Raw genomic sequence first — 26,615 nt, forward strand, 5'->3', positions numbered from 1 at the left:
CAAATAGGAGAAACTAGACACGAGAGGAGAAACTAACACTGTTGGCCTCAGGACCATGTTTTTGGTAGCACTTTTTCAGAAGTTACCAGTGGAAAAACAGGCAACACTTTCCAAAGCACCTTTGGTCCTCTTAAGGATGTACATACATTAAGGACAGCTTCCAGCAGGACCACTCTGCCTCTGTGTGTTCTGTCACATTGACAGGAGGCACCATTTGAGCAATAGGGCTTTGGTACTTCTAAAAATAATTCCATCAAGGAGTGTTTGTGCTTGTTTCAGGAGGTTTTTAAAAATGCCAACACCTTAGAATGCTACCCCTCGATATTAAAAATCTGTAGGAAAATGTGAGATACTTTCTCATCATCACACATGATAACATTTTAATTTGTGCAGATCAATGAATTAGATTTTGATCCAACCATTTGAGTGACCTATACAGCATTAAAAAAGAGGAAATGCATCATCCAAATAGGAGGATGGATATGATACAAATTTGTATACCACTGGCGCATTGCTAATGTATAAGCATTTTTGCAAATCTAGTAATTATGCATATAGTTTAAACAGAACTACAGTACATCTCACCGTAGTGAAGAAGACCCAGTAACCTGTGTGCCCACACAGTCTGCTGTGCAGGAACTTCCTGTTAATTGGCAATGTCAATGCCAAGGTTTCTGATCATTTCTCATCTTTCAGCCACATTTGGCTTGAACCCCCCCTTCAAATGGAGAACGCACACTCTGAGAGAGAACATATGGCCACCCCATCACATTGCTATAGAAGGCTTATTCTCTGTATTGGGCATCTTGCTTTATATTATGGATGATCATCTCTTCCATGCTCACTTTTGGACTGCCTTGCTTTCAGGGCAGTGTACTTCCAGTTGTGTAACATTTTTCACAGCACAGACATTTTGCGCTAACCTTTCTTAGATTACCTCTTCCTTCTCCACTGTATGTGGTCCAGACAACATTTGCTGCTGGGTAGCAGTTCCAAAGAATCTAGCTCACCTGGAAGCACACCAAACCATCCTTCACAACCTCCTATCTAAAATGGTAATATAGCCAATGCCAGTGACACCAACAGACAATCCTAACATAATGTTTTCTTTCATGGGAATACAGTCTACACAGAGAGACACTGTTAATGCAGTTATTCTTTATCCAGACTGGTATGCACAATCCAATTATCTGTTGACATTTTAATATAGTTTTAGATATTGATCTGGATTTGTTCCCTGTGTAGAACTTCTTTCTAAGCATATACTCCTATGTTCTAAGAAATTGCAGTGTTAATGTGATATAATACCTAGGTGTTTGGAGTTTAATGCATATCCCTGTAGTTAGTTGATACAGGTCTAACAACAAAGAAGGAAAAATTAGGCATTTTCCTTTAATTTAGGCATTCCTAACTAATAATCTTTTTATTTAAAAATAAAATAAATTTTATTTTAGTCAGTGAACAGATAATATTTCTAACATCAAAGCCAAATAGGCTAGCTCCTTTTGTTTGTCAAGTAAATAATTCAATGATAGTTGCTATTTCTAAATATTATAATTGCTTCTAAACAATGCATTAGAATATAAGCAGAGATATTGCAAGCTCTGCTTTCTCTGCTCAAATCCCCATGATCTGGAATGTCAGCAAAACCCCTTATGGGATTTACAGGTTTGCAGCCAGTCCATAGGCCTTGTGGAGACCATAATTTGCATTTAGTTCTATGTTTTTGATAGTTTTTAAGATATGTTGCACTGTGAAAAATATATTATTGCATATTAATATTAATTAGAATCAGTGGGGTAAATTCAAGGAACTGTACAAACAAGACCTGTTGATTTGTGGTATATTATAACTAATACCTGGCACACTAATACAGTAAAGCCACAAATAGTGATAAAATAGAAACACAGTCCATTTCAGTGGATACAGAGTCAAACTTGTATCAGAAACATCTGGATACAAATCTCCACTAAGCCTTAAAGCTAATGGGCTGCTAGTCTGACTTTTTCAAAAGAATATTGCAAGAATATAATAGGACTATCCTGTATATCATGAACTCGATTTATGCAAGCAAGGTATGTAGCAACTAACTTTTTAAATTTACTTTTTGCTATATCCAGTTCAGGTTTGCACCAGTATCTCAGGGTCAAACTACATATTAATTTGATCATGTAGCATTTAACTGACCCCTCTATTTGCTTTTTGCTATAATAAAGGCATGCATGGCCCCAATTCAGATCAGAACCACAGTGTACCAAGAGGGGAGGATTAAATCTCCCACACACACTATTTGCTTCTCAAAACCTACCCCCACAAACTGTAGAGCAGTTAGAAGAAGAAAATCTTTCACTGATACCAATGAATGCCTCTACTTTTTTTCTTTATTAACCCTAGTCTTACCACTGGCTGGAAAGGAAGATTTCTGGAAGCAGTCTTTAATGGGGAGAAATCTTCCTTCTCAGTTTGCAATTTGAATCAGAGCTGTGTGTTTTTACACTAGCATAAAAAGCAAAGAGATGACCTGGCTTCCATTTCTGGAAGTTAGACCATTTCCATCTTGATAATTTTGTGCAGGGATTCAATTAATACAGCTTATTTGTAATTAGCCCCAGCACTCCCCCTCCCAACTGAGCTATAGGCCTCTCCATCAGGTTGTTCGACTGCTTATTTAATGCACCACACACATGTTGCTGTAATATAATCACACCTCACTAGCATTTCTCACGCCTAACTAGTATTTCTCAAATTAGCCCTAATTTGAACAACTTGAAAGATATTAAAAATGTGCATTTATAGCACTACATCTCTGAAGTCTAACTGCAATTTCCACATCTTAAAAGCAATACTAATTGCCTAATTAGTAATACATCATGCAGTGTTTAGAATTTGTTTTGAACCATTTTCTCCTTAGAGATCCATCAAGAGAATATAAAGTTTTCTTGCACAATAGCTTCATTGCAGATGCATTCTTATTTTAATACCTGCAGATAACACTTTAAATATGGCTTCTAGCACATCTGGAATTCCATTGGAGGTGCTTGCTTCTGCAAACTATTTATGATATGATGCCTAGTCTTATGCATGCAAAAAAATTACTTATGTGAAACTGCCTAGGATGGTTGTAACCACAAGACCATGAAATTAGCATTTCATTTTTAAAATGGCAATGAAGCATTGTAAAAATGAAATAATTAATTATTCAGTACATTTCAGCCACAGTTGCTTCCGCCCACTAGAAACAAATAAATCCAGTGGGGAATGCTTTCTGCAGCTTAGAAGAATACTGCTGAACTACTGCTAGACACTTAATGTAGAATTCACATGCTCTGTTCACTCCCTTTTTATGGGGCTTTGTGAATTGGGATCAAATCAGTGACCTCCTGGATTTCCCCCAGGTTGTTCTGTCATTTCTGAGACTACGGAAAATCCAGTCTCCTCTCATCTCCTGCAGATACAGCTAGCCTTAATGGTTCTCTTCCATGTTTTCCAAGAATGTGTTGTCATACATCAGTAGACCTATCACTATTTACTTTCTACTCATTCTGCTTCTCATTATTTTTATTCCTTGAACCAATCTTTCAAATGCTTTTCTGGCTATATTTAGTTTAAAGAATAATTATTGTGCAATAGCATTTGAAAAAAAATCAAAGCACTAAGATCAACAATATAATAGAAGACTGCCTTGCCAATAACTGTCTGTATCCTCCCCTCTTTCCCACCCCTCCCCAATTTGCTGTAGCACATTTAAAGTTTTAGAAATACTTTTTGCAACACTTGAAAGCAATTGTGGGATAGAACTTAAATCACAACTTAAATTGCCTTTTAAAGGAGTGATAGAATAGCTGCTTAAATGAATTGCCCCCTCCTCCCCCTTATAGGTACATCATACTCCTATCAATGGATGCCTCTGAGCTGCAGATAAGCTCTGGGCTAGTGAGCACCAGGGGTAGGGGTGTCTTTATACCCTCACTAAAGCTGGAACTATCATGCTGGAACCTGCAAGTGGTGTTCACGCAATTAGAGGAGGGCCTCCCTGTAGCTTTGTAAACATTTTGCCACTAACTTTTATAGACTATCAAGTTTAGGATATGGAACATATAATTTTCCTAGTAAAAAGCCCAATTGTATGTATGTATGTATGTATGTATGTATGTATGTATGTATTTAAAAACCAAGGATACCTTATCTTTCAAAATGTGATCGTGCTTAGAAGTAATGGTGATGATTTGCATTTTTTGCTCTTACATCATCATTAACACACTTTATTTCCCTTGCACAAGAATTATTATGTGTGTTTCAACATTTGTCAGAACAAAGTTGCTGTGCAAGGCACGCCTGCCCACAGGATTGGAAAATGCAGAGCTTTCATATTTATGCACTTGTCATACCTGGAGCTAAGACTGAAGTTTATAGGATTGCCTTAACATTAGTAATTGCACTGGGACACCTTCAGAGTTTACAGAATTGCACATGCATCATGTTGTAAATCCGGCAGACCTTGATGATTCAGGATAGAACCCTACTGACTCCTTTTTCTACATAATTGCATTTGGTTTCTTCAAACCTGAATTTTCTTTAAACATGAATGTATATATTTATCATATGTTTATTTGAAATATTTATCTGCCACCTTTTAGGACAGTGTACAAAATGCAAAATGATATAACATAAACGATAGATGAGCAGTAATCAAATAAAAACTAGATACCAAAGGTAATGATACCCAATAAAGTCCTGATTCAAGTATATAACATGGTAAGCAGCTAAACCATAGGGTCTGCTTGAAGGTCTGTAATGATGGGGCATAGTGAATATCAATTAGTGCAAAACTTTGCAGGTAAAGGGCCACAACCAAAAAGGCCCTGCCCCTTTTGCCCAGCTTGATTTCATTGAAAGGCAGGTTGAGGCTTATCAACCTTGTTGTGGCAAAGGGGCTTGTGTAGCGCAATGAAGCTATGCACTATGCCATGCGGGGCCACCCAAGATGGACAAGTCATAGCAGAGAGCTCTGACAAAACTGGAGAAGGAAATGGCAACCCACTCCAGTATCCTTGCCATGAAAATCCCATGGACAGTACCAAAAGGCAAAAAGATATGGCACTGGAAGATGAGTCCCTCAAGTTGGAAGGTGTCCAATATGCTACTGGGGAAGAGCAGAGGGCTAGTACTAGTAGCACCAGAAAGAATGAAGCGACTGGGTCAAAGCTGAAAGGACACTCAGTTGCTGATGTATCTGGTGGTGAAAGGAAAGTTCAATGCTGCAAAGATCTATACTCCATAGGAACCTGGAATGTAAGATCCATGAATCAAGGCAAGCTGGACGTGGTCAAACAAGAGATGACAAGACTGAGCATTGACATCTTAGGAATCAGTGAACTAAAATGGACAGGAATGGGGGAATTTAATTCAGATGATCATCAGGTATACTACTGCAGGCAAGAATCCCTCAGAAGAAATGGAGTAGCCTTCACAGTAAGTAAGAGTATAGGAAAAGCAGCACTGAGATACAATCTCCAAAATGACAGAATGACCTCAGTTCAAATTCAAGGCAAACCACGCATCATCACAGTAGTCCAAATCTATGCCCCAACCACTGGTGCTGAAGAGGCTGAAGTTGACAGGTTCTATGAAGGCATACAACACCTTCTAGAATTAACACCCAAAAATGATGTCCTTATCATCCTGGGAGATTGGAATGCTAAAGTAGGAAGCCAAAAGATAACCGGAATAACAGGCAAGTTTGACCTTGGAGAGCAAAATGAAGCAGAGCACAGGCTGGTAGAATTTTGTCAAGAGAATACAATGTCATAGCAAACACTCTTTTCCAACAACCCAAGAGATGACTTTACACATGGACATCACCAGATGGTCAATACAGAAATCAGATTGACTATGTGCTCTGCAGCCAAAGATGGAGAAGCTCTATACAGTCAGTAAAAATTAGACCAGGAGCTGACTGTGGCTCAGATCATTAGCTTCTCGTTGCAAAATTTAGGCTTACATTGAAGAAAGTGGGGAAAAGCACTAGGCCACTCAGGTATGACCTAAATCATATCCCTGATGAATATACAGTAGAGGTGATAAATAGATTTAAGGGATAAGATCTGACAGAAAGAGTTCCTGAAGAACTATGGATGGAGGTTCACAACATTGTACAAGAGGTAGCAACTAAAACCATCCCAAAGAAAAAGAAATGCAAGAAAGCAAGAAAGATGTCTGAGGAAGCTTTACAAATAGCCAAGGAAAGAAGGGAAGTGAAAGGCAAGGGAAAAAGAGAAAGATACACCCAATTGAATGCAGAATTCCGGAGAACAGCTAGAAGAGATAAGAATGCCTTCTTAAATGAACAGTGCAAAGAAATAGAAGAAAGCAATAGAATAGGGAGGACCAGAGAGCTCTTCAAGAAAACTGGAGATATGAAGGGAAAGTTTCATGCAAAGAGGGGCATGCTAAAGGACCAAAATGGCAGGGACCTAACAGAGGCAGAATTGATTAAGAAGAGGTAACAAGATTACACAAAAGAACTGTACAAGAAAGAGCTTAATGTCCCTGATAACCACGATGGGATGGTCACTGACCTCGAGCCAGACATCCTGGAATGTGAAGTCAAATGGGCCTTAGGAAGTTTGAGCAACAACAAAGCTAGTGGAGGTGACAGTATTCCAGCTATTCAAAATCCTAAAAGAAGATGCTGTAAAAGTGCTACACTCTATATGCCAGAAAATTGGAAAACTCAGCAGTGGCCACAGGATTGGAAAAGGTCAGTTTACATTCCAATTCCAAAGAAGGGCAATGCCAAAGAATGTTCAAACTACCGCACCATTTCACTCAGTTCACATGCTAGCAAAGTTATGCTCAAGATCCTACAAGCTAGGCTCCAGCAGTATGTGAAGCAAGAACTACCAGAAGTACAGGCAGGGTTTCGAAGAAGCAGAGGAACTAGAGATCAAATTGCCAACATATGCTGGATCATGGAGAAAGCTAGGGAGTTCCAGAAAAACATCTACTTCTGCTTCATTCACTATGCTAAAGCCTTTGATTGTGTGAATCACAACAAATTGTGACAAGTTCTTAAAGAGATGGGAGTGCCAGACCATCTTATTTATCTCTTGAGAAACCTATACGCTGGTCAAGAAGGAACAGTGAGAACTGGACACAGAACCATTGATTGGTTCAAAATCGAGAAAGGAGTTCAGCAAGGCTGTATACTGTCGCCCTGCCTATTTAACTTATATGCAGAGCACATCATGAGAAAGGCGGGGCTAGATGAATCACCAGTTGGAATTAAGATTGCTGGGAGAAATATCAACAACCTCAGATATGCAGATGATACCACTCTAATGGGAGAAAGTGAGGAGGAACTGAAGAACCTCTTGATGCGGGTGAAGGAGGAGAGCGCAAAAGTTGGCTTGAAACTCAACATTAAGAAAACTAAGATCATGGCATCCGGTCCTATCACTTCCTGGCAAATAGATGGGAAGAAATGGAGGTAGTGACAGATTTTATTTTCCTGGGTTCCAAGATCACCACAGACAGGGAGTGTAGCCAGAAATTAAAAGACACTTGCTCCTGGGGAGGAAAGCTATGGCAAATCTAGACAGCATACTAAAAAGCAGAGACATCACCCTGCTGACAAAAGTGTGTATAGTCAAGGCTATGGTTTTCCCAGTTCTAATGTATGGCTGTGAAAGTTGGACCATAAGGAAGACTGAGCCCTGAAGAATTGAGGCCTTTGAATTGTGGTGCTGGAGGAGACTCCTGCGAGTCCCTTGGACTGCAAGGCAATCAAACCAGTCAGTCCTAGACGCGATCAACCCTGACTGTTCTTTAGAAGGCCAGATACTGAAGATGTAACTCAAATACTTTGGCCACCTAATGAGAAGGAAGGACTCACTGGATAAAAGCCTAATGCTGGGAACAATAGATGGCAAAAGAAGAAGGGGACGGCAGAGAATGAGGTGGCTAGATGGAGTCACTGAAGCAGTTGGTGTGAGCTTAAGTGGACTCCAGGGGATGGTGGAGGACAGGAAGGCCTGGAGGAATGTTGTCCATGGGGTCACGATGGGTTGGACAAGACTTTGTGACTAGTAACATCAACAACAACAACAACATCAAATCGGAGTTACGGCTGATGTGGATTTGAATCCAAGTCTTCCTGACACTAGTCCAACACTTACTGACTATAAATAAAATATAATAAATACTATGTCAACTCAAGCTCACAGCTAATTTAGCTTTCCTCAGCCTCCCTCCATTTTCTTCCATAGTTATACTCTGCATGAAAGTAGATACTAGTCCAAGCTTCTGATGTAATTGCTAAGGGAATTACAAGTTCTGATGTAATTGCTAAGGGAATGTTTGACCTTCCAAGTTTTCACTAGTTAGTCTCATTAATCCTATATCACTCTGTCACCTGAGCAGGTGTGTTTTGTTCTCCACAGTTGCAGGGTACATGATTTGTCATCTCTCTCCATTTTCCACCTTAACACCAGTTCTGTTTTTTGATTGCCTCAGGGTACTCCTGTGGTCTGACGATGATTGATAAAATGTTACTTCAATGCACATGGCACTGAAAAATCATCCCCAGGACAGTTGCAGTGAGGGAGAGACCAATTCTTTTTCCTGTTTCTGTGAACATTCAGGAACTTCAACTTGCTCTGGATAAGTCTGTGTCCTTCTAGTGCACTTTTTCATTTCCTTCTACCCACTCAACATTGCAGGAAAATATTCAGAGGCTGTCCAGCATTCTAAGAGAAAAACAATCAAATGGATAAATTTGGTTCTTCTCTTGTGTATTCAAACCACTGAGTTCTTTAAAAATGCAGTAGTCTTTTAAAAAGAGTCTTGATTTGCTTGAAGCAATGTTGAGATTGATTCAGCTCGTCAGCCATGCTTCATAAAACATCAGGGCAATGCGGAGAGAACGGTACAAGTGGAGTAATAGAGTAGGTGGCTGAGAGGGACATAAGCAGGAGCAAAACGGATCTGCATGATTATTTTAAAAACAAGAACTGGAAATCTTTGCATTGGTGGGAGAGAAAACTCACCTTGAAAGCATCCCGGTTCTGTGTTTTCTCTTAACAATTTGTTCCTAAAACATGTTTTAGCTATAAATAGCAAATATAACATCCCTTGTTGATAACCCAGGTCATGTATATGATATTGAGGCTCATGACACCTCCATTATACTAGAGCTAGTGCATAATAGAGTGAATTAATGCAATAATCCCTTCTGAGTCAAGACTGGATTAACAATTTCTACACTCTGATGTATAAAGGCCTCAGAAAACAGAAGCCTCTCATAGTTTAATTGCCTAGGAATCTGAAGTGTAGAAATTCTGCATCTCCTGCTCATTGTTTGAGGTTTTTTAGAATTTGCTTCAGCTTACAAATTGGAGGTAGCACACTCATCATCTGATAAAACAGAAATGGTTATATGTATTTGCACAAGGGAACTTTAACATATGAACTGTCAGTTAAAAACAATCTTCATAGTGCAGTAGCCTTTGATCTTTCCAGACCTATAGTTGAAATAAGCATTTGTGAACTCCTTGATTCCCCAGCCCCCAGCATATATTTGCATGGTGCTGCTAGCTGGTTTATGGATCTGAAGAGGACAGTCAGGGACAAATTAATATAGTATGATTTTTTGGGGACTACATATTTTAAATTATTGCTCTAAATGCTCCAATTAATTTAATTTAAATGAAGTAGACAGTTTCCAAGCATTTGCACCTTGTTGCTTCATTAATCCTCTCAGATCTCAGTTCTTTGGCTTTAACAGTATCAACATTAAAACAAACACAGAAGTTTTGATGGGTTCCCCATGAAACAGTTTGGACACATTATCCAATACTCAGTGTTGTTTGAATGTAAACATCAAATTAAATCAGTGCCATGACTTACTGCAAGATTCAGTTCAGCAAATATAAATAACACTGCAGAGGTTAATTTTTTGGCAGGGAAGTATACATTTTTATTATTATTTTGGTAGAATACAATAATTTATCCTCTCTATCACAAATGCTAATATTGCTTTGTCAAACAACAAAACTAGTTTCTGTGTTTCTTTCATCTTGTATGAAAAAAATAATTTCATACAAATCCTATAGGTCAATATTCAAAGCAAAATTTCCTTCAGTATGCAGTAATATTTGGGAGGGGACCCTCCCCCAGAGTGGACTGTAATGGGGAGGTAAAATTGTCCTGCCAGCAGTGCATGGCTCTCAGAGGAAGTCCTGCATCCCAAGTACCAGGGCCCTAGTCCTTGTGTACCCAGTGCTGCTGCTAACGGGTGGAACTCCAGGCCATTCAAGTCAGAGCACGGACATCCCTGGACAACGCCAGTCCTGTGCCCTATTCTGCTATTTAACTCTAGTTCGCTCAGTTGGGTGAAGCTGGTGGGCTGATGCCTTATGTGCTTTCTGCACATTGTTACCTTCAGCACTTACCTCCTAACCAGCCTGCTTAACCCAATGTATCCAGACAGTTCTTTATATTGTGTTTTTGTTGTCCAGTGTTTGTAAACTGCCCAAAGAGCTTTGGAAATTGGACACTATGCCATTCAATTAAATCAAATCAAATCACTGTTGTTATTATTAACAACCAGCACCACCCCAGGAATGGTAGCTTACTGCTCAGGCTAGCCTTTAGACTGCCCACCCATACTGCTTCCGGCGGCTTGCAGCATGTCTGTCCTGGGACCCAGCCCTCTCAGAATTCAGCACTAACTGCCTAATAAGATGGTCACTTCCGGTCCAGATCCCCTCAGCCCACTGTGGTGCAGTAGGTGCATAAAGAATAACAGGTCTTTTTTGCTGGGTTTTGCAAAGGATGACCCTGTATTTGAAAGCAGCCTTTATTGGAAAGGCTGGTCAACCCGAGTCTAGTTTATAAATAATCAACAGAGGCTGGTGGCACCACTGTCAGTAAGATTGCTGAACTGTTGAGGTGCTGTCCATGGTGCTGGACTTGTTTGGTGCAGGGGTTCAAAGGGACTTTAATAGTTCCTTTAAAGTTCAGACTAAAGCTCAGAGTACATACACTATCCTACTGATATTGGAGCCTCCAGCCTGTACTGAAAACAACCATAAGAAGGAAGAAGTTGAAGTTAGCCCCTGAGCAGCAGACCAATCAAGCTCACCTAGGCCCAGTCCTCCCCATTATGGTGTGAGTGAAGCATCGCAGGTGTTTGTGTACAGGCAAAGCATGAGTTCATCCAAGTTCTCCACATTCCACTCTGAAGCTCATTTTCTCTTGAGTCAATATCAGGCTGTGATCCTTTTTTCCCATTTTCCCCAACACATGCAGCAGTTGTGTGCATCTTCTCCCAATTGGCCACATTCTTAAACCGTGTTTATGTGCAAACTTCAGAAGTATGCATTTTCTTTTCAAATGCATTCATGCTGTCAAATGTATTTTTTTATTTTTTTTATTTTTTATTTTGCTCAGCTTGGAAAAGTACAGAGTTTGGCTGAAGATTGCATTTGACTGTGTGTTCAGTCCAGAGGAACCAACTTGGTTGATCCTGACAAAAAGTGAACTGAAATGAATTTCTCATACATCTCTAGAAGTATTGTATTTTATTTAAATTATAGTCATTTATTTTTAAATCTCTCTCTCTCTCTCTCTCTCTCTCTCTCTCTCTCTCTCTCACACACACACACACAGAGAGAGAGAGAGAGAGAGAGAGAGCGAGAGCGAGAGCGAGAGAGAGAGAGAGAGAGAGAATGAGAAATTCACTTATTCTCTTATGCCATCTGTTCTGGTGATGAATTTCCTCTTTTCTTTTCTTTTTCTGGTGATGTTGAAGTGGCCTTTCTAACCCTAAATTTATATCAAAACCAGTTGTAAAACATGATTATTTTTGTCTTTGACAATGAAACTAAACTTGATACTCATTGCCTTTATTGGACTGCTTAAAGTTCTACTGTTATACAACTTATGGTTAAAATTGAATTTCCCCTCATTTTAATTCTTCTTTCTTTTATATGAGGCAAATGTTGCATGTTGCCAAATCAAGACCAATTCAAGTCAGTGACAGAATAATTGTTTTAAATCAAAATTTATTTAGTCATTCATTCTACCCTTGAATTACCACCCCACAAACAAAGGAACTACATATATAAGTAGTTTTGCCATCTTAATTTCAATGGAAATAAAATCTGAATACATTTCTAAAACTGCTTGGAAAAAGTTGGATTGCTTGTAAACTTGTACAAGAGCCTAAATGTGGGCTTCAGCCTGACCCTTTTAGTCATTTTATTCATCTATTGAAGCACATGATCTTGTTTTAAAGGGATGCGGTTTGTGACTTTAGAAAGCTGTGACAGGATATGTAACCAGAAACAAATGTTTCCAGAGAAACAGTAAGTGATACAAGGTCCTGGGGTCAGTTACAGGTCTTACTGCTATAACTAGCCTCAGGTGACTGCTACATTTCATTATGCTGTTAAGTGTTTCTCTCCAGAGCAACTTTGAAGCTCCTAATGTTGGGAAATAGATAGAGATATCAGCCTGTAGGGAGGTAATGTGACTCATCTGAATATAATATAATATAATTAATATAATATGCAGGCTAACAAGCATAATCCTTCTACAAAACCTGCAAAAAAAAGTAAACCAAAATTTCTCAGGGCTACACCACCAAAAAGGCAAAACTGATTTTTGTCTGGCAGGCTGGCTCTGTAGGATACAAGGAAATGCCAGCTAACTGACTGGGAAGTCTCACAGCTTTCATGGGAAATGCTGGAAGCTGTCTGGCTCATCTCAGTCTAAACCTGCTTAGGATCATACCCTTAATTGCATCACTTCTCAGAATCCAGTACAATGGGACTACTGTGTGTTAGGATGGAAAGCAGCAGTGATGGGTAAGCTCAAGCAAAAAGTGAAATGATGAAACGTGGGAGACAAGCAACCAAGAGACTGCACAGACACCTGAAAGCCTTGCAGCAAGCTCAACTTATCGTTATCCCACACATTCCCCTTAATTCCTAGTCTTTAGTCCCCGGAGCAAGAAAGTTCTTACCTGAAATAAGAAATTCTGGACTTTTGGTCCCACTGGATTAATTAGAAAAACTAATTTGATTCACACTGTCAGATCTGATCATTGCTGGACTTAAGGGGATTCAGCTGTTATAACTTTCTTACACCCACATATGTATCAGGAGAGCAATGTTGAACCAGGGTAAAGCTAACTTTTCTATATATTTGCTAGCTTGATTATTCTCACAGGGGATGTGAGATTATTCTCACCGGCTTACTTAGTTACATAGTAGACCTTTTGCAATGTAGGTGAGGCACTTGGTCAAGTATGTTCCAGTAAAGGAGCATTCCTAATATAGTATGTATCCATACAGTTCACCCACACTGCCTTTAGATACAGCCAACCTTTTTACCACAAACCTGTACCTGATGTGTTGTAAAATTCTACCTACCATTCATCAGGATTGTACAGATAGATGTACCTTTTAATGGAGTTACATGAACTGCATGTAAAGTTACCACCAGCCATCTGTTTCCACTCAGTGCTGATGAAAGATGAAGACCTTACACAGAGTAGTAGAGAAGCAACCAGAGGAGGTCACAGTCCTGTAAGTCCACCTTAAACATCCCCTTCAGGCAAACAAGCTGTATGTAAGCAGTTGCTTTGGATTGCTCTTGACTATGCATCTTTGTGGAGAATGCAACATGAACTGGCCAAACATGGATAAAACATTTGCTCAGGTGGCAGCTCAGAAAAATTCTGATACTGGTTACTTCTTGGGACAATAGTTCACAAATTCAGCCATGTGAGTGCATGCCCCATCCTGATCAGAATAATTCATGTGTTAAAGAAAGGTAGTGTGTGTGTCATCCCTTCCTATCCTAAAAAAGCTCCTGGCCTTGGTTTTAAATTAGATTTCCATCAGGGGCTCTAACAGATAAGAAAAGCCCAGCACATGGTACTTACATGCTATCAAGAAGGGATTGTTCTGCCACCAGAGCAGTGTGGCATCCCTTTTGCAACTTGGCAACAGGGATATGGCAGGAGCACTTGTTCCAGAGCTGACTGGTGGGCAAGAAGGATTCATTCTAGCCGAGTTTCTGTACAGCGGGGTCAGTGTGGTATATTCACTCTACTGAATTTTTAACCCACACTGATCCTAACAACACATTACAAGGTTTCCTCTGTTCTCAAATGAATGTCAGTGGTAAATGAACTTCCGCTGACATTTTACATTATTTAAAAATTTCCATTCAGTATATGCAGCCATCAGCAATCTAGTAAAATGTAGGGTGCGTGAGTGATACATTTAATATGTTTTCTGTCCTTTATCAAATGACTGGAAGATCGGTTTTGGCATGTCCACTTAAAAATATATGAACTGACTTGCGTGATGAGCCAAGAATGAGAACAGAGCTTGTTGTGTATTGTGCCTCTTCTATCATGCGTCCATGATTTATTTAGAATGTTTCCAAGACTCACATCTAGGTCCCATATTGATTTTGCACTACAAGGTTCAGTTTGCAAGTTTCTGAAACTTTGCTGCTGCATTAATACTGAACTAAAGGAGAATTCAGTCTGCTGTATGGTAGTGTAGGGAGTGGCAGAATTGGATGTCCACTGACAAGTTCGCAGGTTTTTAAATGCTGATGCAGCGCTGTTTTGATTCTGGGAGAGGCATTGTTCTTGCAACTGCAGTGACCATTTTGGAGGAGTTGCTTGAGATGTTGAAGTAAAACATGTTTTTTAAAAGCACCTATTTCCTTGTATCTCTTTACCGAGAAAAAAGTATATTTTTTTCAAAGATTTCGCAGCAAAATTATCTAGTTACATAAATGACTCACTCAAAACTCTTAAGGCAATGAAAGAACATATGTTCTTTCATAGTGTTAACTGGCAGGAATATGACAATGTATCCAATCCATAGGAATTGTAGCCAATATTCTTTTTAGATAAGATTCACTGAAATCAGTGGGATTTACATTAGAGTTATATTGGATACAACCTATAGAATTCCTCCATGCTGGAGAGATCCTAGATCAGGATTTTGCTTCATATGGATGGACTGTATGGGTGTAAACAGTATGCAGATATGCTTAGTTGGCAGGAGGCATGACTGGGTGCATCAGTGTGTATGTGAGAGGACTATGATGGAAAGCATGAGGACAGTGGAATTGGGACTGGCTAAGAATATAGATGGGGAAGAAATGGAGGTAGTGACAGATTTTATTTCCCTGGGCTCCAAGATCACCGCAGATGGGGACTGCAGTCCAGAAATTAAAAGACACTTGCTCCTGGGGAGGAAAGCTAAGACAAATCTAGACAGCATACTAAAAAGCAAAGACATCATCCTGCCAATAAAAGTGCGTATAGGCAAGGCTATGGTTTTCCCAGTTGCAATGTATGGCTGTGAAAGCTGGACCATAAGGAAGGCTGAGTGCCAAAGGATTGAGGCCTTTGTAGTGCTGGAGGAGACTCCTGCGAGTCCCTTGGACCGCAAGGCGATCAAACCAGTCAGCCCTAGAGGAGATCAACCCTGACTGCTCTTTAGAAGGCCAGATCCTGAAGATGAAACTCAAATACTTTGGCCACCTAATGAGAAGGAAGGACTCCCTGGAGAAGAGTCTAATGCTGGGAACAATAAATGGCAAAAGAAGAAGGGGCTGGCAGAGGATGAGGTGGCTAGATGGAGTCACTGAAGCAGTTGGTGTGAGCTTAAGTGGACTCCGGGAGATGGTGGGGGACAGGAAGGCCTGGAGGAATGTTGTCCATGGGGTCGCGAAGGGTTGGACACGACTTTTGCGACTAACAACAACAAGAGCAATACTATGGGAACAACAGGCTTTCTGAAGAAGCAGTCAGAAAGAGAAAGTCACTTCTTAATGCCATCTCTGAGATCAAGCAGGCCAAAAATTGGTGCTCAGAAGAATTCAAAATTCAAGAAACAGGGAACAGTGTGTGTAACATCGCAGCACAGGTCAGGCTGAATGTTAGAATTTGGAACTGCTTGCTCATGTTGCTGCTGGCTGTTTCATGTGTGAAGCCACAGCTGTTGTCCCCATTGCCTCCCTCCCTTTATAAAAGAAAACCAGTATCAGAATAAGGCTAATCTCCTATCTCTTAAAGGCATAACTAGACATTAGGAAGCTAAAACAGGCCTTCCAACCCCTGATATTGATGCTTTCCATGGCCAGTTGTCCTCACCAGCTGCTAACTCCCAAAGAGTTGATTGGTACTAAAATGAATGTTAAAAAAAAAACCACACTAGTGATTACTATAATTAAAAACACAAGCTGGGGAGCATATATGTACCATCTACCTCTGGATTGGAAGAAGAGGCCTGTGAGGAGCATCCAGGCAGGGATAAGTGCACAAGTGCTTCTGTGTGGCACATAAACAAAGAGGGGCAAGAAATGGTCCATGGTTTAACTTCCCCATTTGCCATGTTGCTTGCTTGATCACTCAGAGGGAAAACTTTACAGGTCCCCCTGTAAAGTTGGATTGCTGAATATTGACTACATTCACTGAAATCAGTTATTAATGCCAGAGGTTGAAGTTAGTCCTTCTATATACAAAAGAACCAAAACCAAAAATATACATTTGAATGGATGGCTCTTGCTGCACATGCTTTTCCTATCCAAACAGAAAATATGGTTATTTTAAGTTGTATTAGAAAACCATTTTTGAATAGCTTTTGTAGTAATTAAGCCTCAATTCATGAATTATTAAGCACACTCATTTCCAATGCTTTGGGGTTGAAAGGTTTGCTCTCCTTGCTGATAAAGTGCACACACCACTGAAAAGAGGTAATTAGAGCATCACAGGCAGTGAAGCATCATATTGCTTAAAGTGATGCCTAGAAATGCTATCATTTGGCTGTAGTGTCCTTTAGGGAGACTGGTCAAACCTGACTTCTGCCGGGAGCCAGTTGTGTTTTCAGCTATGAGAACTAAAAATTTGCCATGTTTCTGCTATGGCTGCATTCTTCATCTTTATCAAACTGGTGGTGAGAAAGAAAACATATACAATTTATATAAAAAAAAATAAAAATTCACATAGTCACGTAGGCTTTAAAAAATTCAAAGCACTATTGCTACCATCATACAAAAAATACCTTTCTTTCCATGGAATGGCCATAGAAGCAGATGCTTTTGGTTCTTTTTGGCTCAGTCCTGATGCATCATTTATACATGTTTCATGAGACTGAGTATAATGACAGATGCATTTGCACATCAGTCTGACTGGTTATGTTGTGTTCCAAGCTGCAAACTCACCCTCATTATACTGAGTTAGACCATTAGTTTATCTAGACACAGAAATGGACAGAGGTTGTCTGGCAAAAGTAGGATGGGAAAGCTTAACCATAGGCCATCATAAAGAAATTTAAGCCAATTTAAGTTGGAGCATACCTGTAGACATGATATAGCAGGAACTTCACAATGAGCTTGCAATTAGGGAACAATAGAATAGGATTACATTAGCCCAGGCAGCATTCTGCATGCTTTCCATCATCAAAAACGAATTGGGACATTATCACTGCCATGTATTGTGATACATTATTCAGGTCTGAGAAAAAGTCATACAGCTTGCAAACAATTACCAACAAGGTAGTTTATTTTGCATGAAAGCAAGTCTTAGTATTGTTTGAAAGTGTTTGCACTGCATCATATAATTAGGATTTAAACTGGCAAATGAAGGAAAAATATAACAGGCAAAGCACCTGTGATGCTGTGGTGTTACACACAACATAAGACTGCAATGCTAATATCTACCATTCTCACTGCAAATGTCTGTAACAAAATGTCAATGCATTATTATACATGAGAATCTGTCTTTATAACGAACTGCTTGCTGCGATGGTCTCTTTTTCAAGTAGTCTAAAAAGCAAATGGATAATGTTTCAGTATATTTTTCAAACTAGAGGTCTCAGAGAATAGGAACTTACTGTGTGCGTGCAAAGTGGTAACAGGATCAACAGGAATGACAGCAGTATGTTGATTCCTCTAAAAAAAAGAAGGGAAAATGAAGCAAACCCATCACCACTATTCATTTCTAACTTGTTTCTATGAGAATTGAATGAAAAGACAAATGGGGAAAACAATTGCAAATCCTTTTGACTTCTCATCTCCCATTGAGTTCTGATTGGTGGGATTGCTGAAATTGCCCTAGGCAGCCATTTATCCTGCACATGCAAGAATTAAGGTCTGGTGGTGGAAAGCATACATATATAAGTGCAGTTCCCAACATTCCCATGAATCCAGCTCCTCTGCAAATCTTGTGGCACTGAGCATGAAAATCTGCAGGTGGTTGTAAGCATTTTCAGCAGAACAGTTAGACCCTGCAGACCTTAGTGCTAAACACATGAAGGTCTTTCAAGGTGCTTTCACACCGAAGTCACTGGAGGTAGGACTTGTCTTTGCATTCCATTCCTGTGTCCAGGAAAATACCTCAAAAGGACAATTGCATTCTTGGAAGCTTATGAACATCCAGTGCCTGGCTTGAGCTGCAACAGAGGCAATTCCCACACCACACCATACTGCACCTTTTCTCTAGACAATGAGGCATTTTGATTTAGCACTAGGGAAGGAAAGAGGCTAAGGATTCAACTGGATTTGGCATAATTCTGTGGCCCCATTCCTCCACTTCCTGCACCCCAGTGTGCTCTTTTCTCCCTGCCGCTCCATTTGTGGTCTCAGCAGAGGGGGAAGAAGGAGAAGTTCATTCCACACCAACATTGATCTTTATGTGAAAGGACAAAGTGCATGGGAAGGTGTTCTGGGCACTTCTGACACCACAGAGCTTCTCCTAAGTATCAACCTTACTGAGCAGAGGCATCTGAGGCAGAGAAGTGCTTACCTGTATCCTGGGCTCAGGAACCTGAGTGTGCTTTAAAATGCCTCTGAACCTGCTTTGCCTCTGAAAAGTTAAAGGATGTCGACTGCATTTTAGCAATGTGATTATAAAATAAAGAGCTTTGTTCCATCTGTCTGAAATATGGCAGGTCTGTTGCTACTCTGGGGAGATACTACAGCTACTTAAAATTTGATACCATACAGACAAAAACTCCAAATCCACATACATCAGAAGACTTGCTTAGTCTCTATCAATGTTGAAGTAGCAATGAAATTTTCAGTGAATGAAAAAAAATGAATGGAACAGTAATGAATGGGAAAGTGGATGAGACATGAGTAGATAAAATAAAGGGGCTGTAATAAATGAAACAAGGCATTCACTTAGTTAACACAATCCCCAAACAGAAACCTTTTACATGAAGCTCCCTCACCTGCTAGTTGTAGGAGAAGATACCACCTGGAAATAGTCAGAGGGCTTTCTCATATCAGATGTATACCTGCTACGGTTCCACAGTAAGAATCATGTAATCTGTGGAAGGGGTACTCTGCTGGAGAGCTCTAGCTTCTCCCACATCTCTGAGGGGTTCAAACCTCTGTGTGGTGGATATGTTCTCACCACTCCCTGGCTTTCTTCAAGAGAAATAGTGGAACTTTGTGGCCATTCCAGCATTTAGCTGAGGTGCGGGGCATAGCTCATGGCTCAGTGGTAGGAGGCCTGCTTTGCATGCAGAAGGCCCCAAGCTCAATCCCCTGCATCTCCAGGCAGGGCTGGAAAATTCCTGCCTGAAACTCTGGAGAGCTGCTGCCAGTCAGTGTCAACGATCTGGAGTTAGAGTGGCTCATGATCCGACCCAGTGTGTGCCTGCAAAGACCCCCAGTGGTGCTTTGGAGTGGCTCCCTCTGCCGGCCTGTGTGCTTACTGTGCTTACTGTAATCTGTGCTTACTGGGACTCTGTGTGCAAATACTTATACCCCCATTAACACAAAGCGGACAAGCAGCTTTAAGACATGGGGTATCCAGCAATTCCCCACCCTCTCTAGTGCTTCACATGGACCAGGCAGCTCCTTGTATAGCAAGATCATGCTTTGCACAAAAAGTCTATTCTGCAGCATGATCTGTGCTTGCTTGCTTGCTTGCTTGCTTGTTCATCCTTGAAGGAGATAAGTTGTCCCTAATTGTCCCTCATTTTTAAGTGACCACCCCCGCCCTGCTAGCATGGAGAAAATTCACAAAGATGGAGGAGAATCCAAGGGAATCCAAGAGGCAGGTCTTTGATCTATGTCAGACATGGCTACTCCTCTACTGGGATTCCCCCCATGTTTTGCTGCTCCCCAAAGTGCTAACAATTTGGAGTCAATGTCATTACGGAAGGGACACTTGGGACTTGTAATCCCCCCCCCAAAAAACAAAAGACCTGGGCATCCTGCTGGGAAGTGGGGAAGGAATGGAAGAAGCGTCCCCCAAAATAGCTTTTTTGGCTTGGTCTTTGCTTTTTCTTTAAGGGGGTCCTTGTGCTTGGAAAACTGAGGGCAGCCTGAGGCCACTTGACCCTCCCCAAAACCATGAAGATTCTGCTGCTAAGGGTGATTCCCTCAGCTCCATTCCAGTTTGTCCAAATGCCTGCAAGGTCGGTTTTGCAAGGTGCTACAGTGTTGCTTTTTGGCATGTGCATTTGTTGGGAGACACAGTACTACTCTGCCCAGTATTTAGCCCAAGCCCCCTTGTCTTTACCTCTGCCTGTGCTGCTGGCACAAATGGGGCCTTTCAGAGAGGGGTGTGTGTGTGAAGCACAGGCAACTTTAGTTAAAAGGTGGTGGGGGGCATAGGCAGTCTTTCCAAGGTAGTGTTGGGGCATCTGGGATCACAACAGAGGCCTTGACAGTCCCCCTTAGTGATCTCAAAGAAAACCACTTTTTTAAAAGGAAAGGTCAGGCTGGAGCAAGTCAAAAATAGCTTGCCATCAGAACAGTGAGTGGATTTGATGTTCCTGCAGTATCCACTGGGATACCTGCAGGAGGACTGAGGGAAAGAGAGCTCTGGAGCCAGGATGATCCTGGCTGTCAGGAATGCCACAAGCCCTGGGACAAGGAAGCATGGCTTATTAAGCCAAAAGGTGTTGGGTGTTCTGTAACCCTCCCGGTGAGGGTCCAGCTGCTTTCGTGGCTCCCTCTTCCTGTCAGGATTTTGTTTCCAATGTCACCTCTCACTTCTTGCCCTTGTTTCCAGCTATCATTGCTCCATGTTCTAGCAATGCCTCTATTTTTGTCTTGGTTCAAGTGAATGCAGAGTGTTTAAGGATGAAGAGAAATAGAGAAATGTAACTTGGCAATTGTGAGCCCTAAGGCACTTGCCGTTCTATTTCCAATTGGTAGCCTTATGTGAATGTTACAGTATGCTAGTCTTTTCCCAAGACAAGACGCACACACTATACTAAAATTAGCACACCATACATCTGTGTTGGAAACTTAACGACAATAAAGCATATGGTGCCAAATAAAGCCTGCAGGAATAAACAGAGATTCTGTCCAGACCTTTTGAATGATTTTCTCTCTCTCTCAGGCTTTAAATCAGGAATAGAGTAACAACTTTTTTTAAGTAACAAGAGCATAGTGGTTACTTATGAAGTCAGTTAAGGAGTCTGTTGTATTTTAAACTATAAAGCAACTTTCCCTTTTGTTACTAGAGAGAGGGAAAATTTGGGTAATGTACCTTACATTCATTTTACTAGCTATGCAAATGATTATTTTTTTGTGGGCAGCAATTCCCTGAAAAGATAGACCGCTATTTTAGAACTTTTTGTTTTAGGCAAGCTTATTACAGGGTCACCTCTAATTTACTTCTTACAGCTACACCTTGGCGCTTGGCATGCCATTCTAAAGGACATGCTCAAGTGTTTTTCTAGACAATTCCTATGTCTCCCAGTGAATTGTTTAAAAAAACAGTGTTGCATAATGGTTAGGGTGTTGGACTGTGGCTTGGGAGATCTGGGTTTTTGTCCTCACTTAGCCATGGAGTTCACTGAGTGATTTAAGGACAGTCATGGGCTCTCAGCCTAACTTATCTCCCAGGATTGTTGTTGTGAAGATAAAATAGAGAAGAGAAAAACTTTATAAGCTACCTTGTGTTCTTTTCAATAGTACGAAGGGCAGGATATTTATTTATTTAAAGTTTTAATATGCCGTCCCCTTACTAAAAGTCTCTGGATGGCTTATAAATGTAACGCATTATAAATGTAATGCAACAGCAACGGTAATAATGACTTTCTTTCAAAGCCAAGGGTTTTCAAAATAGCATGGCACTGCTCTGAGACACAGAGAAAGTAAGGTACAGCCCTCAAGATTATCTTCGCTTTACAACTAGGTCTGTGTTTTCCAGCCTGCCATATTACCCCCTGGGTGATGGTAGTTGTAAAATAAATAAACAATACAGGACTTGTTCTACGTGTACAATGAGAGCAGTGCATTTATTCTGCTAAAATGTTTTTCTGGAAAGGCTACATGCATGCCGCTGTAGCCTGCCACTATGTTCAACTCATCATTCATGTACTGAAATGTATCTACATTTCACTAGTATCACTTTCCCCTGTAATAGATTGATCTATTTTGTCCTAAGTGTGTTGCAGCTCTTCACAACTCTTTCCTCCACTGTTATACCTTATAAGTCAAAGTGCATCTTCTTGAAAGCAAGTTTCACTAAAATCAGTGTGATGCATCTTGGAGTTTGGTTCAGTATTGTTCTGTAATCGGAAAATCTGAACAACAGGAAAGGGAATCCTGGGAATCTCATTTTTAAAATACTCCCCCTATTGAGATTGCCTTTCTTTCCAATCAGAATGTACTGCTTCTGCAGTAAAATAACTCTCAGATTGTTCTCAGATTTCATGGATTGATATTGATATTGATGCAGAGAAATTAAAGTATGCTTTCTGTAGATTATGACTAAATGGGGGGATATTTCTGCACCCAATACACTCTCTCCCCCACTCACTCCTACTCACATTCTTTCTCTCTTCCTTTCTCAGTAACTAAGAATTCTTCTTTTTCTTTTTCCCTCCTCCCGTCCTAACAGGTGACCTCATGCATTTGCCACCGTATCTTAGAATGGACTTCTTGTTAAATCGAGGCGCACCAGGCACTAGCAGAGAACTGGGTTTAGGACAAACCTGCCTGGAACCTCAGAAAAGCCGAACCTTGAAGCGCCCAACAGTCTTGGAGCCAATACCTATGGAGACTTCATCCACAAGAGAAGTACAGTCATGGCAACCTGGTGCCGTAGCAACATTACCTCAGCGAGAAGGAGCTGAGCTAGGACAGGCAGCTAAAATGAGCAGCTCCCAAGAATCCCTTCTGGACTCCAGGAGCCACTTGAAAGGAACCAATCCGTACGCAAAATCTTACACCCTGGTATAACAAAAAGAGCATGGCTGGACAGTGGCTGTAAATACTTAACACTTATTTAAAAATTCAATCAAAGCTACCTTTTTTATTGAATTCCAATATTTATAATTAAAGAAGAAGATTGCCAAAATATTTGGGACAAAAATGCAACCTACAGACAGTGCAAAGACTCTCCTGCTTTTTTTCTGTCTGAGTGTTAGCTTCATCTGACTGGGACTCCTGGCATTTTTGGAAAAAGGGAGTCCAGTTTTTCTGATATTCACAAGCTTTTGTGTTTTTACTGATTTTCTACAAAGTGCATGGGGACTAAATAAAATATTTTAAACTGGAATTTCCATCACACACACGTAAGAAGGAAAACAATTTAAAAAATCACCCTATTTGTGAATTTAACAGGGATATTTATTTGAGAAGGCAAAAAAAATATTTTGTCATGTTTTGCACAATTTTTTTAAAACTAGAAAATGGGTCCTTGATCAGTTATTTTTCTTTCATTGTTAATTAGGATGAGTGCTGTGAGTCAGTGAAGTGGGGAAGGGAGGGGGAATCAATTTGATTTTGGCATTTCTTTTCTTTTTTATATTAATTTAATGAGACACTCTTTGCATTTTGTCTATGAGAAATAAAAGGGTCTTCTGCCTTTATCTGTGCGTCTGCATTGCTTTGCCTTGATTTCACTTGGACTGTATATATGTAGTTCTGGATTTTTTAGACCAGAGGTGGGGAACTTCTGTCATCCTGAGGCCTAAACAACTTCTGAAGAGCTCTGAGGGGATCACAGGGCTGAAGGCAAAAAGGCCAAAGGGGTGAGGCCAAATTACCAGCACATTTCATGTTAAAATGCTTCCTGTCAATAAATAGCCTTTAAAAAGCCTTTAGGAGAAAACACCAAGAGATTGGTGATCAAGGGAAAGGAGGCATGCCCAGGAAAAGAGGGTGTGGCCATAAGGGAACCCTACTAATTGGCCTAGATTGGGACCCAGGAGAGCCATATGTGGCCCATGCGCCAGAGGTTCCCCAGCCTTGGTTTAGATGTCATTCACTTATAACCTCTGCTGACCTGATTGGAAGACTTTTAAAAATAATAATTAGCACATTTTAAAAGAATTTCCCAGAGACATTCTGTGAAGGAAGTAAACCATTTACATTCAGATTTTAAAGAAATACAATGATGGAAACTGATGGATATTGATGGTATAATGTCTTGAAACAGATGCTATTGATGTCTACATTTTCCCAAGTTTGTGCACATTTTCCCTCTTCCCTGAAATACCAGAGATGGATACAGAACTGGGTAGCCTTATGTGGATATAAGGAAATACAGTTGAATGATATGTTTTGTTTCTTACTCAAAGTCCATGTGGACTGTTCTGTTTTAGCTGCAGGAAGACTTTGTTCCTTGGGTTAGATTGGTCAGGGACTGGGAGGGTAAAGAAAGTGTTTCATTTTTTTATTCTGCAGCATAACATGGGATCTTACATTGATTTTTATTTTGGTTTGCTTTATCTTGCTTTAGGCACAAGATTACCATGCAGACCATGTGCCCCAGCATCTAGAACTAATATACAGGAGCAAGCTGCTCAGGTTAGCATAAGCTAACTTACCTCCATATGACCAGGTCTCCTGATGTGCTTGAAGAACAAGTTACTAAGGACCCTAGTTTTGGCAATCTGATGTGTCTTTTAATTTGCCTTCTGGCTTTTGAGTCACTGGGACTGTATGGATACTTTGACAAAGTAAAAGAATTACCAAATGCCCTTCAGATCAGCTGCCTTTCCAGGATCAATATATTCCAAGTGCTCAAAAATCTACTCATACACAACCACCACTGAATATCAATTGACCTTGCTGTTGGGTTGTTTCCTTTTCTCCTGGCCATATACCAAATAAGCTTATGCTTTCATCAGAGTTAATTCCAACAGCATCTTTATTTTGCTTTCATTTTTTTTGTATCCTGCAGGACCTTACCAATCGTGATCACATATAAATGCAGAGCTTGCATTTGTGACCTACCAAGAGCTCTGGTTTTAAATGTAGGAGCTACTTTTGATACCTTTATTCTGACCATCCATTTCTTTGTCCTTTGACAGCATGGTATCTGGTATTTTTTAAAAAGCAAACGTACACTAGTTTACAAGAGTAAATGTTAATTCCAAATAACAAATGTATACATTTTGCAGACTACTTGAAGAGTTTGCCTCTAATGCAGTTGCTGAACTGGGAACATAAAAATGTCCCTCTGTGTATTATTGGCCTGGTTTACATGTTTCACTAAAGTATAGTTTAACATTATGTGCACAAGACTCAAAGTTTGCATGCCCCCATGCCCAACACAGCTGCACAGAAATTAGGCACTTAAGCATCCATTTTCAATTAACCACAGTTATTTAGTTGCCTGGATTGCCTGCAGTGATAACCCAATGTTATTTCTCTTTTTAAAATGCTGGGTTACTGGAAGCAAGGCAACATGCTGGTACACACTGAGCAATTGCTCCCCTGCAAAATGGGAGCAAATGAGCAAAGCACAGCTTTTCTCTCCATGTTTTGCAAGTCATTGCATATAGATTAGCGAAATATGTCTTATCTCTTCCCCAACAAGCTAGAGAAATAAGTCAAGCAAACTGGGAGTTGTTTTCTCTGGCTTGTTAAAGGAAGAGAAAAAAAAAAACCCGGAAATCCTGGTTCACACACAATGCTAACCAAGTCACAAATGAAAAGTCTGTAATTTATTTTGTTGCAGCCTCTTGTAGAGGGAGTGAGCAGGCAGCCCCTGGCAATGCACTGCCTCATTCCCATTAACCTAGATTTTAAAAAAAGAAATCATTATGTGAAAACCAGCCTCCTGCATCTGAACTTGAGCAAACTGTGGTCAGAGGTTAACTGTAGTCTGGAAGTGTACTGCTTTCCGACCATGGTTTTCAGTACTGCCTTGCTCCCTTAAATCATACTTAATACTAACAGTGCTTAGTTCAGATAAAATGAGTATCTGAAGTGAGTGGAAACAGGAGGAAAAGGTTTTGATCCTTTCATTATAATGCAGAAGAAGAGGGGGGGATGGGGATTGGCAGATGAGCCTGAAGCTTGTCAAGGCTCATTTCCATAATGCTAAACTCTAGTATTACAAGGAAACACAATCATTGACCCACTTTGAATGACTTGCCAGGGCTCACCACTGTTATTTAAGCCATAGTGAACTGCAGCATGCCAGGCATCATTTGACTATACAAGCCCTGATTAGGGGTTGTCTTGTCATGCAAACCCAGCCAACAGAGGTTATGTGAGAGTTAAACATTTGAGGTTATGCCCTTGCATAATGGCCAGGTTTGCATGATACGGTTATAGCATGGCCTTCTAGTGGTGAATAGCCCATGATGGTTGTC

General features: G+C 40.4%; 1 protein-coding gene across 1 annotated transcript in view; it reads left to right on the forward strand.

Annotated features, from left to right (window-relative positions):
• The window catches only part of DSCAM (DS cell adhesion molecule), a 377,225-nt gene extending 353,394 nt beyond the window's left edge, over positions 1-23,831 (forward strand). The window contains exon 33 of the mRNA XM_044441999.1: positions 22,907-23,831. Within this exon, the coding sequence (XP_044297934.1) occupies positions 22,907-23,247 (341 nt within the window). The 3' untranslated portion in view covers positions 23,248-23,831. The remainder of the gene's footprint in view (positions 1-22,906) is intronic.
• The last annotated feature ends 2,784 nt before the right edge of the window (positions 23,832-26,615 follow it).

The sequence above is a fragment of the Varanus komodoensis genome, unplaced genomic scaffold, assembly GCF_004798865.1.
Source record: "Varanus komodoensis strain SLA01 unplaced genomic scaffold, ASM479886v1 scaffold4, whole genome shotgun sequence".
NCBI lineage: Eukaryota > Metazoa > Chordata > Lepidosauria > Squamata > Varanidae > Varanus > Varanus komodoensis.